The 15,784-nt window shown below is 40.3% G+C and overlaps 1 protein-coding gene and 1 long non-coding RNA gene across 10 annotated transcripts in view; one reads left to right on the plus strand and one right to left on the minus strand.

Annotated features, from left to right (window-relative positions):
• Positions 1-2,488, plus strand: part of LOC129146962 (uncharacterized) — a 99,107-nt gene extending 96,619 nt beyond the window's left edge. Inside the window, exon 4 of the long non-coding RNA XR_008554381.1 lies at positions 2,466-2,488. This is a non-coding gene — a long non-coding RNA (uncharacterized LOC129146962). The remainder of the gene's footprint in view (positions 1-2,465) is intronic.
• The window catches only part of EVA1A (eva-1 homolog A, regulator of programmed cell death), a 49,790-nt gene that overhangs the window by 4,822 nt on the left and 29,184 nt on the right, over positions 1-15,784 (minus strand). For 8 of the 9 annotated variants that reach the window (XM_037527705.2, XM_037527703.2, XM_054701756.1 and 5 more), the window contains 2 exons: positions 13,395-13,428; positions 10,149-10,320 (listed from right to left, as the gene is read on the minus strand). In XM_037527705.2, coding sequence (XP_037383602.1) covers positions 10,149-10,194 — 46 coding nt within the window. In that variant the 5' untranslated portion in view covers positions 10,195-10,320; positions 13,395-13,428. The remainder of the gene's footprint in view (positions 1-10,148; positions 10,321-13,394; positions 13,429-15,784) is intronic. The other variant, XM_054701757.1, reaches the window with a different exon arrangement.

Genomic DNA, 15,784 nt, shown 5'->3' on the forward strand with positions numbered 1-15,784 from the left:
GCTGGTAGAACATTAAACATAATTTTTGATGACAGACCACTCTGATTTGGGGCCTAGAATGCAAGTTTAATTTACAGACATGAATGACTTTATTGTAAGAAAACTGCTTTTGTTAGTCATCTATATATTCATGCAAGTGAAGTTTCTCCACACTCATATTTATAAAAATTAAAACTTGGGATAGAATGGTCATGGAATCATGCTTCACTCTTGCAACAAGTGACATTTATCACAAAACAAATCAATGTATGGGAAGGAAGATCCACCTCTTGAAGAGATGAATTATCTATAAATTTTTATTTTTATTTTTAAAAACTGCCCCTTGTACCTTCAACCGCATATAAAACATAGTTCACACCAAACCCATCTACTTTTAAAAAGCTTTCTGTCTCTCTGTCTCCTTCTTTCAAACTTTCCCTTTCTGTCTAAAGTACTACTCATTCTACCATTATCTGTGCCCAAAACCAAGATCATCTTTGACTCATTTTTTTGCTCCATTGCACAAATTACTTCTTCTCAGTCATTGTCATATTTCTTTTTTTTTATAAATATTATAAGGCTTTAATAGAGTCTATACCTCAAAAAGATCACAGAATTTTCATCAGCAAATTCTATATTCACTAAAATATATTTCACATTTATTATATAATTAGTTACACTAACCCAGTTAAAAAATAACTTTAGGATCATGCTCAGCGAAACAAGCCAGAAAGAGAAAGAAAAATACCGGATGGTCTCACTCATAGCAGGAATCTAGAAAACTTAAATAAGGGACCAGGAAAAAGAATAATTATAAGAAAGTGAAAATCAAAATCAACAAAAAACTATGAACCAGAGACACTCTATGGGGAGTGAGGGGTGGGGAGGGGAGGCATTGGGGTCAAAATAAGGGGGTTGCAATTGTATGGGGAATATAAAAATTAAATTTACTTAAAAATAATAATAACTTTAGAAAATTACACTTTAAGTACATTGTAAGGATTGTTGTATTTCTTATGGGATCCACATCCTCCACTTTTCCACACTGGGGTCATCACTACTGTTTCCTAACTTGACAATCAGATTCTTCCCTCCTCCAAATGCAGGTCTTCCTGACCCCAAATTCATGCTTTTATCAAGGTGGAAGCATCAGCCCCATCTACGTTGGCAAACTCATCTCAGCCTCCGCTTAGTTAACGCTACTTAGCACTCAGCTGAACTGTGGCAAAGGTTAAGACCAGCAGAAAGGAATTATCCCAGCTCCCAGCAAAGAGGGAGGGAATCTGTCATTCAATAAATGACAGCTTTTCATTTGTTAGTTTCCTTCCTTCCTTCCTTCTCTCCACCCATCTGCCTATCCATTTACATCTAATTCTTTTCCTCCCTCTTTTGTCTCTCTCCCTTCTCTCCCTTTCTCATCCCATCTGCCCTGCCTTTTGATTGTGTATCTGTCTCTGTCACACCCTGACCTCACCCCACCTGTTACACAGGTAAACTTTGAAGGTGGTGTCTGATCTGAATCTCGGAAACTGCTGTTTTCCCTTTTGCTTAACTAGTCTACTCTGTACTGCTACCCAGGTGAGAAAATATCCTCTCTCGCCTACTAAGTCTCAGAGAGGGATTCCAGGGGAGCCCAGTAAAAGTAACTAAAGATGGCAAAGGGTCTCACTGGATCCTGAGCAGAGACTTGGGGCTGATTTTCATAGCTAAGATAATCTGTAGAGTTTCTCTTGATCATTCTTCTGCAAAAATCAAAACTGAAGCTCTATCGTGGATGTTTTTTCTTGTTGCTGCTCCAGGTCACTTCCTCTTGGCCAGTGATCCACCCTAGTCTTGACCAGATCCAGACAGCTGGTAATTATCCCAGGAAGTGGAGTGGGGAGGGTTTTGTCGGTTGTTTTCCTTTAATAAATAAAAATAAATGTATTGCTGTATCTTGCTTCCTGCAGGGTCATTGTTTTCACGGGCAGGAAGGGGCCCTATGTGGAGGTCCTGGGCTGATTTCATTTGCACCTTCAGAGGTCAGATCATGCCCCACTGGCTGCAGAAGAGAACAGCAGTGCCAGCCCAGGCTGGATCCATGGCCATTAGGAAAGCGTAACTTTCCTCTGTCTAGGACTTTTTGGCTCCAAAGTTTGCAAATCTTTACTGGAATGGAAAAGAGTTTTTACAATAGCCAATAAAGAGAATATGGGGGCTTGCATGGAATCAGAGCATTCAGTATAATCTCGTCTCTGAATTCTTAAGGCATTGCAAGGCTATTTCTTTGTGGGATCCTGCCCCCAGCCGCCCCAGGAAAGTGAAGGAACCTGATATCACTGCGCTCTCTGAGGTGCTGGAGGAAGTTTTCGCCACCTCCTTCCACCCCTAACTTGTTCTTCCTGAGAAATGAGCTATATTGGACAATTACAGTGCCCTGGGGCTGCTGCTAGTATATGTGCCTCTGTTTTCACCACTCATGTCTCTCCCCCTATCCACCCTCCCAGGCTGTAAGACCAGAAGACTCCAGCTACCCTACCTGTCATCCTGATCTACCCTGCTCACTTTTCTTCACCTGCAGTGGGTAAGACCTACTGACCTGTAGCCCCAGAACTCCAGGGGAGTAAGGTAGGAAGCCTTGGGATTTCTCTAGTCTGGTTTAATCACCACTGAAGTCCACACTATATTTTGATGCTTTTCTGGCTCCTTGAGTCTGGAAGGGAGGAAGTGTGTGATGAGCCCCTCCAATCTAGGCAGTACTTTGTGTAGTTGTATTGTAATTAGTTGTGTAATCATTACCTTTCCCACATGACAGTGAGAAATTTGAGGGCAGAACCCATATGATTCACTTAAGATTTCCAGTGTATCCAGCACAAAGCCTTGCTTATGGTATATAGCTCCCAATTATTTATTGAACTAAATCATGAATACACAACTTCTAAAATCTTAATTTATTTTATAGATAGATATGTATGTGTGTGTGTGTGTGTGTACATGTCTTGCAAATATACACAGAAAGTCCTCATTTAACACCACCGATCCGTTTCATTGGAAACTGCAACTTTAAACCAAAGGACATTTAACAAAAGCAGGTCCTTGAGTAAACACCATTCCATTCAACCTCAGCTGGAATTGGTTTTATTCTCACCAACAGTATAACAAAACAACAGTGAATAAAATAATGTTATTCAAGCACCTGCCCTGCATGTATATAATAATATTAGAAGAGTAGGGAATGGGAAAAATATGTAAAATCATCATCCTCTCACAACCATAAAATTGTATAACTACACACTATATAATACAATAAAGTGAATTTTATTTTTTCTCATATATACATATTTATATTTATTCAGTTAGAATATATGTACAACTTACATATTTTTCTCTGGATATACTTTAAGACTTCACTTTTAGAGCAATTTTAGGTTCACAACAAATTTAAAAGAAAGATTTCCCACATACTCCCAAAATTCACACACCCATGGTCTCCCTCATTATCAAAATCCTCCACCAGCATGTTACCTTTGTTAGAACTGGTGAACCTACCTGACACATCATAATCATCCAAAGTCCACAGTTTGCATTTGGGGTCACTCTTGGTGTATAGCCTATGGATTTGGCATAATGCATAATGACCTGTATCCATTATTATACTATTTATCATATACAGTGTGCCTTCACTGCCCTAAAAACCCTCTGCACTCTTCTTGTTCATCCTTCCCCAACAGATCTACATTTCATCCATGCTGCAACATCTCTCTGTATTGCTCCACAAGTCAGTCATTCTCATCTAACCACACTACATAGTTACAGCTGTCTGGTGAATGCAACTAGCAAGTTACAAAAACAAAACAAAAAGTTTTCTACTTTTGGATATTTACGTTGTTGCATTTTTTTACTTGAAAATGCAAAGAATATTTCTGCTGTTAAAACTTTCCTTGTTTGCTTGTTTGTTTCACTTACTATCTTATAATGGACACTCAGTAAGGTAATGTTATACCAAAGAGGATACTTATTTTTATACCTCTTGATATACATTTCCTGGTAACTTTTCAGAAATGGTACTTTAATTCATCTTATCAACAGCTGTGTATGAAAGTACCACTTTTACTGAACAACTATCTCCATGAGGAGATATGCCAACTGTTATTTACTTTTTCAAACTGCATAAATCAAAAAACAGTTGTTTATAACACAGAAATTTACTGTGAATCTACAGTATCTTCAGGGCTGGGGACATACAGGTTCCTGGCCCTCCCTGGATTTCCATTACAAAGGGGCAATAATAAAAAAACAGAAACTATAATGCTTTCTCAAATCCTCAAATTTGCCATGATCAGTTGAGTTATAGGGAGTAGACTGCCTACCCCCGAGACCACCTCCCATGTGCCAGATGCATAGAAAACAGTGATTCAAATTCTAACTCAGTAACACACCATCCATACTGCTGTACTTGCAGTTACTTATTTTAAAAAGAATATTGGTTAAATGAAAAAAAAATAACCTCCCTCAAAACTTCTGCATTGAAAAAAATTACTGTAAGCAAAGTCCAAAAGAAATATCAAATTAGGGAAAATATTTGTAATAAGTAACAGAGACAAAGGGCTAATCGAGAAAGAGCAGTAAGAAAATGGCAAACAACTAATCAAAATGGACATAAGACAAGAACACCTCACAGAGAAGGAAATATAAATGACTCTAAAATATATGAAAAGATGTTCAACTAAAGCAGAGATTGACACACAATGAACGGTTCAAAGCGAGATCTGGCTACCACCTATTCTGTTATTGGCACGAAGTCTTACCCATTCATTCATGTTTTGTCTGTCTGTCTGCATGCTACATCACAGACTTAAGCTGTTACAGCTGAAAATATTTACTATCTGCCCTTTACAGCAAAGGTTTGTTGACCTGTAAGCTAAAGAAACAAGCTAAATGACATTTACATGTTAGTTTTCATCTATCAGATTGCCAAAAGCGCAATAGTTTGAAAATTCTGTTGGAGGACCTTTGTATGTTTTAGTTATTTATTGCAGCTCTGTTGCCCTGTTTGAAAAGATATGAACCACTCCCACTGGCCATCCACATCCATAAACTATGGTTCATCTAGACAGTGAAACAGAATAGGAAGCTTTCTACATGCTGATGTGACTTATCTTCATAGCATACTCCTCAGTGAAAAAATCAAAATACAATAAAGTATTGTGATATATTTGCTACTGTGTGTAAGAGGAGGGAGGATGAGAATAATATGTTCATATTTTCTTATATTTGCACAAAAAAAACTCTGGAAGAATGCAGGGAAGCCCAATAATAGGTCCAACTTGGGGGGGGGGTGGACAAAAGGGGCAGTTCTAGGGTAAGACTTCTCACTATATGTCTTTTTATATTGCTTGCTCATTGAACTGTGCTCATTCACTGGTTTTCTGAACATCTAATGGATGCCAAATAGCATTCTGGATACTGAGGCTATAGCAGTCAACAAAAGAAACAAAATCTCTGTGCTCCTGGGAGTTTACATTCTAAAAGATTAAATAAGACAAATAAATAAAAAAAAAAAAAACATAGAATGTTAGATGGTGATAAGGAAAAGAGGAAAGAGAATATGAAGTGTTGAAGGTATGCTGGTTGGGATAAGGGAGATTGAGTGACCAGAGCAAACCATGCTGAGATGGTGACATTTAAGAGAAAAATTAAAAGGAAATGGAAGCATTAGCTTGGAAAATATATTATCGATGCAAAACATTAAATTAAAAAGAGTAATCATCCCATTTAACCTTACCAACAACCCCGTTAGAAGTCACTAATGAAGTTATTATTATTAATGAGATTATTCTTCTCATTATAACTTATGTTTTGATCCCAAGGGGTTGTTTGCAAGAAGTTAAAGCAAGAAATGTTAACTCTTCCAAACCAAGTGCTGAGACAGAGGGAAGCAAAACACCTAGATGGTTCTTAAGTGAAGCTGAGACTAGGAATGGGAGTTCTGAAGACTGGGAGGGAACTAACCAGTCCAGGACTGAAGAGAAGAAATCTTGGAGAAGGAAATTACTGTGCAAAAAAGCAAAGTTGTTTAGAATAACCAGTGAGGGCTTGGTCAGGGCAGGCATGGGGAAGTCCAGGGCAGACACAAAAAGCCCTGACACACAAGAAACTACAGATTAGAGAAGCTCCAACCATCCCAAGTTCCTTCTCCCTTGCTTGCCTCTGTTCTAGAGCGTGTTTTCTCAACCTCAGCACTATTGGGCAGCTAATTGTTGTGGGGGCATTTTCCTGTACATTATAGGATATATCTCTACCCACTAGATGCCAGTAGAAGTCCCCACCTCAGTTGTGACAATCAAAAATGTCTCCAGACATCACCAGAAATCCCCTTGTAGAACATAATCACCTCTGGCTATGAACCACTAGTGTGGCTTTTGGAAAGCTAAAATGTTCATCTCAGCTAGAGATGGCCATGTAACAGTTTTGGCCATGAAATCTCAGATAAAATCTGCCTAAAACTTCCTTTTTCTGTCTTTTTAAATTTTTTTAATGAGGACACGAGCAACATAGCCACTCTGCAGTCATAGACGATAAGAATAAAGATAGTATGAAAATCAGAGAACTGCTGGACCCCACATTTTTGAGCCAACAGACCAACTACCTACCTATAAACTGTTATTTGGGTAATTTAATGCCTTTCTGTTTAGACCACTAAGTTGAGTTTTCCTAATATTTGGAGCTGAAAATAATCTCAACTATAAAATCATACAAAAGTATTTGGATATTATTCCAGAGATAATAGGGATCCACTAAAAAATCTAAAAAGTAAAAAGAATTATATCATCACACCTATATTCTAGAAATACCTTTTCTCTTCAAAATACAGACTACAAAGCAAGATTGGAGGCAGGTAAACCACTGGAAAATGCTATTATGACAGCACAGATGAAACATGATGGGACTTGGACCAACTCAAGTGATCAACTCAAAAGCAGAGGCAATGCTGTCAGGGAATGGAGAGGTGAAATAAGTTGACTCAAAGAAACTGGATTTAGTCAGTGAAGAAAATGCGTATCTGGTGTCAGTAATATCCTAGGAGGTATAAAGAAGGAGCATATTTGAAGAGAAGGGCAATTTTCTATTCTAGGCTAGGTAGAATTCGAAATGTTTATGGGAATGCAAGTGGTAACGGTAAAGGTACTTACACAGTTCTAAAAGTAAGAAAAGAGTAGGGTAGTGATAGTTTTAAATATATAGAATTAAAAATTTGAAATTTTAATAAAATTCCAATGGTAAATTCAATGAAGTATAGAATACTTAAAATGTAGATAAGCAAAAGAGTTATATACATATGAGTTACATACATACATACATATGAAAATACCCTCAGAAATGGGATGCATGTTATGTGGTAAGAGCCCTTATTCACTTAATAGCACTTTCTAAATATCTTTTCTATTTTGATATTCTTTACCCATTTTTCTGATGTTTTTTACTATTATGAATAGTTCTGAGATAAAATGTCCTCATATTAATTTTTTGTTGCCCATATCCCTAATTAGTTCCTTAGAATAAATTCCTAGATGCAGAATTGCTGGCTCAGTAGCATATGTATTTTTAAAGGCTTTTTACAAATGTCCCTAAGTCATTCTCTAGAGAGGCTGTAGCAATGTACAATCCCATCAGCACTATGTGTAAGTACTGATCTCCCAACACTTTCTCTAGAACTGAATTTATATGCTTACTCAAATTTTTGAGAATTTTATGAACTAAAAATGTTAAGTTCACTGTTTTCAGCCTGTATTTGTTTTGTTGCTAGAATTTGAGGGGCTTATGTTTTAACCAGCTATCTCTTTTTTTCCCCCCAAACTGATTCTTGCCCTTTGCCCACTTTTCTTTTGGGACACATCCTTTATTGATTTGTAAGAGCTCTTTATATGTTATACACTTTAACCCTTCTTCATTAATGCTGCATTTTCCCCCCTTAGTCTGCATTTGTCACTTAATTTTTGGATATTTTGATAAACAGTTACTTTAAATAATTGGAATGGTCAAGGTTTGCTCTGGCTATTGTGAAGACTGGAGACAAGATGTATTCAAAAGCAAGCAGAAATGAAACAGTATTTGAAAGTTTCCACTGAGGTTGGCTGCCAGGAATTTCTAAAGTCTTCAATCTGTAAAACTGTAGTAGTGTTTGGTTACTTGAGTATAGAGGGAGAAAAGGGAGGAAAGCAGTATTCATTTGGAGTTAGGATTTGTCTGTTGATTTAACCAGAAGCTGGACAAAAAAAATAAGGGTGCTGTGTGTATTAGCAACTATGTCACTGGAATGACGGGTTACATGGACAGAATAAAAAACAACTAATGCACTGGAAGTAAAGGGTAGGGGTCAGTGTCCCCTATGTAGTAGAAGAGCAGACTCAGGTGAGTGAGAACAAGAAAGCTACAAGATTAAGAGATTTTCTACAATTTTCTTCTATCATACTGCTCTTTATTCCTTCTAATCCATTTTTTTCTCTTTTTAAAATAAGGATTATTTCTATGTTATTCTCCATATTTTAAAGTTTCCTTATCCTTTTCCTTTATAGTCAGTCTTCCCCATCACACTTAGAATCAATTTTCCATCATCAAGTCTATTTACTAGATCAAATACATTTTATTTCAGCCATTCTCCTTTCCATAGCCTTGCATTCTCTTTTTATCTCAGACCATGCAGTCTTAAAAGCAGCATTGTCTTCTTGCATACCAAGCAATATTTAACTCCAAAAAATGGGGTGGGAAGGAGAAAGGTTGGAAGGGAGAGAAAAACAGGGCCATGTCCCCTTTCAGCCTTAACAAGATCACAAGACACCTGGTAAACATCAGACCAATCAATGAGTTACCATGGTCAATGGCCATAACTCAGGGTCACGCTGGCCGAAATGGAAGATTGCCAGTACGTCCTGTGCCGAGCAGAGCTCCAAAGTCCAGTGCCCTGTCTGCTCTTACCTGAGATATTTCCACATGACAGTTGCTTTGCAAGTGTCCGCTGAGTCCTTGGAAACTCCAGACCCTCCCTACTACCCCCAGTACTTCACTTTAGGATTATCTTCACCATAGAGTCGAGGGGCTCATCATCGTTCAATGGCTTGAAAACATTCTAACAGAGTTTCAGACATCTCTTTCCCAGACCCAGTAGCTTTTCGCCCATGTACACACTTGAAGAAAGAGTCAAACTGAGATTTCTCTGATCTAGTGGTGCCCACCGAAGAGGCCCCAGGCACCAGACTTCCTTAGGGAGATGAGCTGATGACCTGGGGCTTTGCTGATTTGAGAAGGGAGAATTCTGGATTTGAGGCACGTGCTGACAACTGTGGCTCATCTTGCCAACCACAAAGGGGACAGCCAGGTACCAGCCCTGAGAAGTCCTCCTTTCTAAAATCAGGTTGGGCTGCACATCATTCAAGATCCTATCACAAAGAGAAGACATGAACTTCCTTTATTCTCAATCTTGGCTCAGATTTGCCATTATAAACAGAAATGTCAGGTTTAGTATTTTGAACTCTAGGTCACCATATGTCAACCTTGGCTAGACAAGTAGAGAGTAGAACCAGTCCTTGGTCAGAAGCAATCTAATCAGAACCTCAGTCCCTTCCTTTTAATTCAATATCCAGAGATACCAAGAAAAGCAAAACAAAGCAAAAGCTAGCTATCAAAATATCAAAAACTCACCCATGCAGCAGAAAATGAATTTGATCATTCAAACAACTGAACAGTTTCATATATTTTAAAATTGCCACCCCCCCCCCATCCCCACCCTCAACAGAAGGGATAAGGGAAGGAGGGAGAGACAGGAGAAAGCCAGTCTGGGTGGGACTGAGTATAACTGCAAAGAAATACCAGGTTGAGGATACCCTAGAGCCCCCCTCACATCAAAGTTAAAAGCCTAATGACAGACTGACAGATACCAGCTAACCCCAGGCTACACCATTCACTCACTGTTGCCAAAAGGAAACTGAACATTTTTCAGCAAGATAAAGCTCTTAGAACCTCTCATTTGCCAAATTAGCAAATGTCAAGCTTAACTCCCAAGCCAGAAGGCCTTTCATCTCAAAGCACAGCAGGCAGATCCTCTCTGCTGTGATTACCCAGCATTTTCCTCCTGAGTACCCTGGTCCCAGGGCCAGGCCTCAGCTGTGGCCTAACCAAGATGGGACAACTACCTGAGACAAAGGAATAGGCTGCTAGGATGTTGCTGAGCAAAGCCATCTCCGTGTGCTCGGTGGTCACCAGCTCCTGGCTGTGGCTGACAGGCGGCCTTGACGTGGCATCCAGAGGCAGCCTCCTGGAGATGCTTCAGCTGGATCAAGGTGGCCACCCTCCCTCTCTTCTCTTCTGTTTGGGAACACAAAGTGAGTGATGAGAACACATTCTGCTTTCCCGAGGCTGTGTTCCAGGTAGCCTGAGCTCAGCCAGCCTTCGCACCCAGGGAACCACAAGGGTCTGGGGTCTTGTCCTCTTTGCTCCAGCAAGCTTCCTGGCTTTCAAGAAAGCAGAAACTCCTCACATCTCTTTCCTGGCTTTTCTCCATTCTCTTGCCATCTCTCCCAGCTTCCCAGTTTCACTTCTCCCTCACCTTTCTTTGTCCTTTTTATTGCCTTCCCCTGAGTTTGCCTTTAAGGCATAGCCCATGATCATTTTAATCACCGAATTTTAAGCCAGGCCCAGGCTCTGCTTTCCTCTGCTCCAACTGCACTTGCGTACTTTGATCAGTTTGCCTCCACAGGTCACCAAATGTGCGTCCTTAGCAATGGGTCAGAGCTGGCCAATCCAGAACTGCCAAAGTAGTTCCAGTTCTCAGATGCTCACAAGGGCCAGAGAGCTCGCGCCTGCTCCCTGCCCCAGCCCTATGATTCCACTTGTGACCAAGATAGGTCACACACACTAGTCCAAGCAGCCCTCTGGCAGAGCAGTCACCCTCAGCCCCAGGACTTATAATCCTGGTGCTCAGAGACTTGGCCTCTGACTAGGGGAGCACATCTTTCCCCCAACTGCTGCTACAACTCAGATGCAGAGCTGTGTTCATCAGTTCATTCGTTGTAGCCCTCACGCAGAACTGAGGATGGAGAGAGAAAGAAGTGGCTCAGACCCGGCTGATTCCTATTCAGTGTTGCTCTGGCTGAGGCAGGGAACTGAGTTGCAGGATGTGAAGGGATGTCAAGCTCGGGAAAGCAGGAGAAGCAGGAGGTGTCAGTCCTTGGAAGAGTCCTTCTCAGGAGGGTCACAGATAGCGGGGGCCACCTATAGCGGGCCTGGAGAGTCCTTGCACCGCAGAGAGGAAAGGGTCATAACAAAATAGGCTCAGTGAGGACCAGAGCAAGGGAAGATAAAATGCACGCACAGGCAAGAGAGAAATGAAGACACGGTCCCTGGAGTAGTCAACAGAGCCACGAGTGTCACAATGAGTGTGGGTGCTTCAGCTGGCTCTGAAGGTGCTTCAGTTGGCTACTGCTGAGGGACCCAGCACTTCTGGGCCAGCACACAGTGTCCCCCTTCAACAGTCCTTTGAGTTCCTAGAAGGTGACAACTAGATAATACAGGTGAGTAGTTGGGAGCACCACTCTGAAGTCAGAGACTGTTCTGCAAATCTGAGGATTTGAGGGCCCAAGAAGAAAGAGAGGCTGCTCAAAAATGAGTATGTAAGGGGATGAGGCTATTTCAGGTCCCCTCCCCCCAACCCATCCCCACTGCTTCTATCATAGTGCAGGTCTCATCAGTTCTGGGAGTTTTACAAGTCTCCTACCTGCTTCTTCTGCCCATACTTTTTTTCTACTCAAACTAGCATCTACTCTTACCATGAGGATCATTTTTATAAAGTACAAATGTGATGACTCCACAGTTCAGCCTTTCAACTAATGCTCATTAAACTTCTTAACATACATGCAACTTTCACAGTATCTGCCCCTCCCTTCACTCCCAACTCATGCCTTCCTGGAGTCTACATACACACATATCCACACAGAGACACAGTCTGCCTAATGCTCTAACAACATTAGATTACTTTTGGTTCTCCATATACACTAGGCTCCTTTACCTTCTCATGCTTTTACTCTTACTCTTTCCTGTAACCATCCCCTTATCTGTCAGGTTAATATTTCCTTTGAGAAAGAATTCAAAGAATCTCTGGCAATCTCCAAATCTAAATGGCTTTTGTTTTTTTGCAGAAACAGAAAAATCCATTCTAAAAATTCATTTGGAATCCAAAAATCCTAAATAGCCAAAAATAACCCCAAGAACTAAATTGGAAATCTTATACTTCCTGATTTCAAGCTATATTATAAAACTATAGTAATCCAAACAATGTAGTACTGGTATAAAGGCAGACATATAGACCAGTGAGACAGAAGGCTTAGAAATAAAGCCTTTACATTTTTGATCAAATGATTTTCAACAAGGGTGCCAGGACTATTTAGTGAAGGGCAGTCTTCAAGAAATGGTGTTGAGAAAATAATGTCTACATGCAAAAAAATTAATTTGAACCTTTATCTTATACCACATAAAATTTTTAGCTAAAAATGGATCAAAGACCTAAACATAAGAGATAAAACTATAAAAACTCAGAGTAGGGCCTCCCCAGTGGTGCAGCGGTTGAGCACTGGGCCGCGAAGCTGCCCGCAGCCTCTGCAGTACCGGTTCGATCCCCGGCCACCGGGCGAGGGTCCCACAAGGCGCACAGACCTCTCCTGCCGCCCACTGCTCCCCTCAGCAGTGTATCATCAGTCTGCCTGTTCTGTTTCCCGCTCTGGCTCTGGTAAATTCTCTCACCCTCCCACGCTTCTGACTGTACCCAGTGCTTGTATAAATAAATAAATAAAATCTTTAAAAAAAAAAAAATCAAAAACGTTTTTTTAAAAAAAACAAAAACTCAGAGTAAAATGTAGGGGAAAAGCTTCATGACATTGGATTTGGTGATGATTTCTTGGCTATGACACCAAAAGTATTGGCAACAAAAGTAAATATAGGTAAAATGAACTATATTAAAACTTCTGTTCATCAAAGGATGCAATCAATGGCATAAAAAGGCAACTTATAGAAAGGAAAAAAGTATTTGCAAACCATATATCTAGTAAGTGTGGTTAATGACCACAAAATATGAAGGATTGCCACAATGCAAGGATTTTACAAGGCATTTCTCCAAAGAAGATACACAAATGGTCAACCATCACATGAAAGAGATGTGCTTAGCATCACTAGTTATTAGGGAAATGCAAATCATAAACACAATGAGATGCCACCTCACATACTAGGATGGTCACTTATAAAAAAAAAAAACAAAAAAAACAAACAAACAGAAAATAACATGTTGGAGAGGGTGTGGAAACTGTAAGTTTTCTGTTAGTGGAAGGTAAAATTGTATAAGTGCTATGGATTAGAAATGGTGGTTCTTCAAAAATTAAAAATAGGCTTACCATATGATCCACTTCTAGGTATACACCAAAACACCTGAAAGTAAGGAATTGAATAGATGTTTGTACTCCAATTATTATGCAGCATTAGTCACAATAGCCTAGAGGCAGAATCAATCCACTTGTCAACACATATATGAATAGAAAAATAAAATGTGGCAGATAAACACAATGGAATTTTACTGAGTCTTAAGAAGGAAGGAATCTTGAGGACATTAAACTGAATGAAATAAACCAATCACAAAAAGAAGTTAACTCTCTGATCCCACTTACATGAAATAGTATTCAGATTCCTAGGGGTAGGAGGGAGTGTGGTGACTGTCAGGCATGGGGGAGGAGAGAAGGGAAAGCCACCCTTTAATGGGTACAGGGGACAAAGTTTCAGTTTGGCAGACAAAGGTGTTCTAGAGATGAGGGTGGCTGGGTTTCGCAAGAGTGTGAATGTGCCTAATGCCACTGCGCTGTACACCTAAACCTTTATCTGCTTTTACCACAGTTTGAAATAATAATAGTAATAAAAATAAGGTCTTGCTATGGCATAGCAGTGAACTTTGAAGGCTACTTCATTTAAAGAATGTTGAAATTAAATATTCTTTTTAAACTAACAAGAATGGTAGCAGTTTGAAGAGCTAAAGTGATATTAAAATTAAAGTCCACAAAATTTGAATTTATATCCATGAATATGGCTTTATTTTAAATGAAAGATGCTATCTCATTTATTACCAGTTGGACAGTAAACAATTTTAACATATTATTAATTTGTCAATTAATAAGAAAAACTTATGTCAATAAGTCAATAAATACAGAAAGGGTTTTGTGAAAATATAATAAAAATTCATGATTTTGTTAGGGGGAAAAAGATGTCCCAAAGCAAATCCATATAGGCTTTGTGGACTCCACCCCCACCCCAGGTCAAAGCCAAAGACACTGGGAACTCCAAATCCCATCACCACCAAAGGGAAGGTGGCTGGGACCTGAGGGTGGGGTAAGCAGCCAGGTGGATACAAAAGGCAGACACGTGGGCTTTGGGGATCCCCCATTTTTGGGCTCTCGGCCAGCTCGCAGCGTCCGGCCAGCTCTGAGAGTGACTTTGGGTTTCCAGGTCGTGGGATCGGGTAGGACGCATTAAAGACTTTATTTCCCTATTTTCTCCCTGAGTTGTACATTTTCCTTATTTCTTTTTCTCTTGTAAATAAACCTTTTATTAACCCTTTTGTGTGTGTCTGTAGTAGAGTATTCGTAAGTCCCTTTAAAGCGCGGGTGAGGACCCACAGCCAGGAACCCGTTTAATATTGGGGTTGCTCTATAACAATTTGAAAAAATGTTTACCATAGTAAAGCCCCCAATTCTTCAGGTTTTTTTAAAAGGTAAGTATTCTTCTAATATGATACCTATGATATTGTAAATGGAATCATCAGTTTACATGTTTGTCTTATACAGTGAAGAGGCATCTTGTTACCCTAAGCACCTAGCATGGTGCCTGATGAATGAAGGTCTTAGTAAATACTGGCTGGCTAGACAAAGAGAGCAATTAGGCCCGAGTTTTGTTCATTAGTCTCAGAGGGTAATTCTGGACAGGTCTGAGGGTGAGCCGCCTTGAAGATTAAACAGATCACAGAGCTGACTGGTTCTGGGTGGAGTGCCCAGAAGAACAGAACTCTAACAGAACCAGCTGCAGGATGGAAGCTGTACTGGGGCACAGAAATTCTTCTCACAAGTCTCCCTATGCCCCAGGCACAGACAGAGAGGAGGGCAGGAGCCAGAGGCAAGAGGTATAGGGACAAAAAAGGTGAAGGTTGAGGAAAGACAACATCCTCAAGAGTGTCCAGGAAGAACCCCCTGGTCCATGTGGGTAAGTTAGCCTAGACCAGGGGTCAGTGCACCCTCTCCATAAGGGCTAGAGAGCAGACATTTCAGGCTCTTGGAATCATATAATCTGTTTCAACTATTCAGCTTTACCACTGTGGTACAAAAGTTAACAGGTACAATGTAAATGAATGTGTGGCTGAATTCCAATAAAACTTTATTTTCAGAAATAGGTGGTGGACCCAATTTGGCTCAGGCATTGTCTGCAGGTCCCTAGCCTGGATTCTCACTATTCAAAATACATGGTTCAAGGGGGCGGCGGCATAGCTGTCACTGGGCAGCTTGTTAGATCAGCATGATCTTGGGCACCACCCTAGGCCCTCTGAATCAAATGTGAATTTGACAAGATGCTTCATAGAATTTGCAAAATCATCTACCTGACCTGTGAGCCCCATGGGCCCAAGCGCTAAGACACTGAAAGACCACAGGCCCAGGAGGAATTTCATGTAGTGTCTCCTTTTTAAATCTGATGTAGGGTAGGAAGGCAAGTCCTTACTGGCCCTGCCACACAGTCAGTTCTTCAGGTT

This window comes from Talpa occidentalis, unplaced genomic scaffold, assembly GCF_014898055.3.
Source record: "Talpa occidentalis isolate TD23 unplaced genomic scaffold, MPIMG_talOcc4v2.1 talOcc4.5, whole genome shotgun sequence".
Classification (NCBI taxonomy): domain Eukaryota; kingdom Metazoa; phylum Chordata; class Mammalia; order Eulipotyphla; family Talpidae; genus Talpa; species Talpa occidentalis.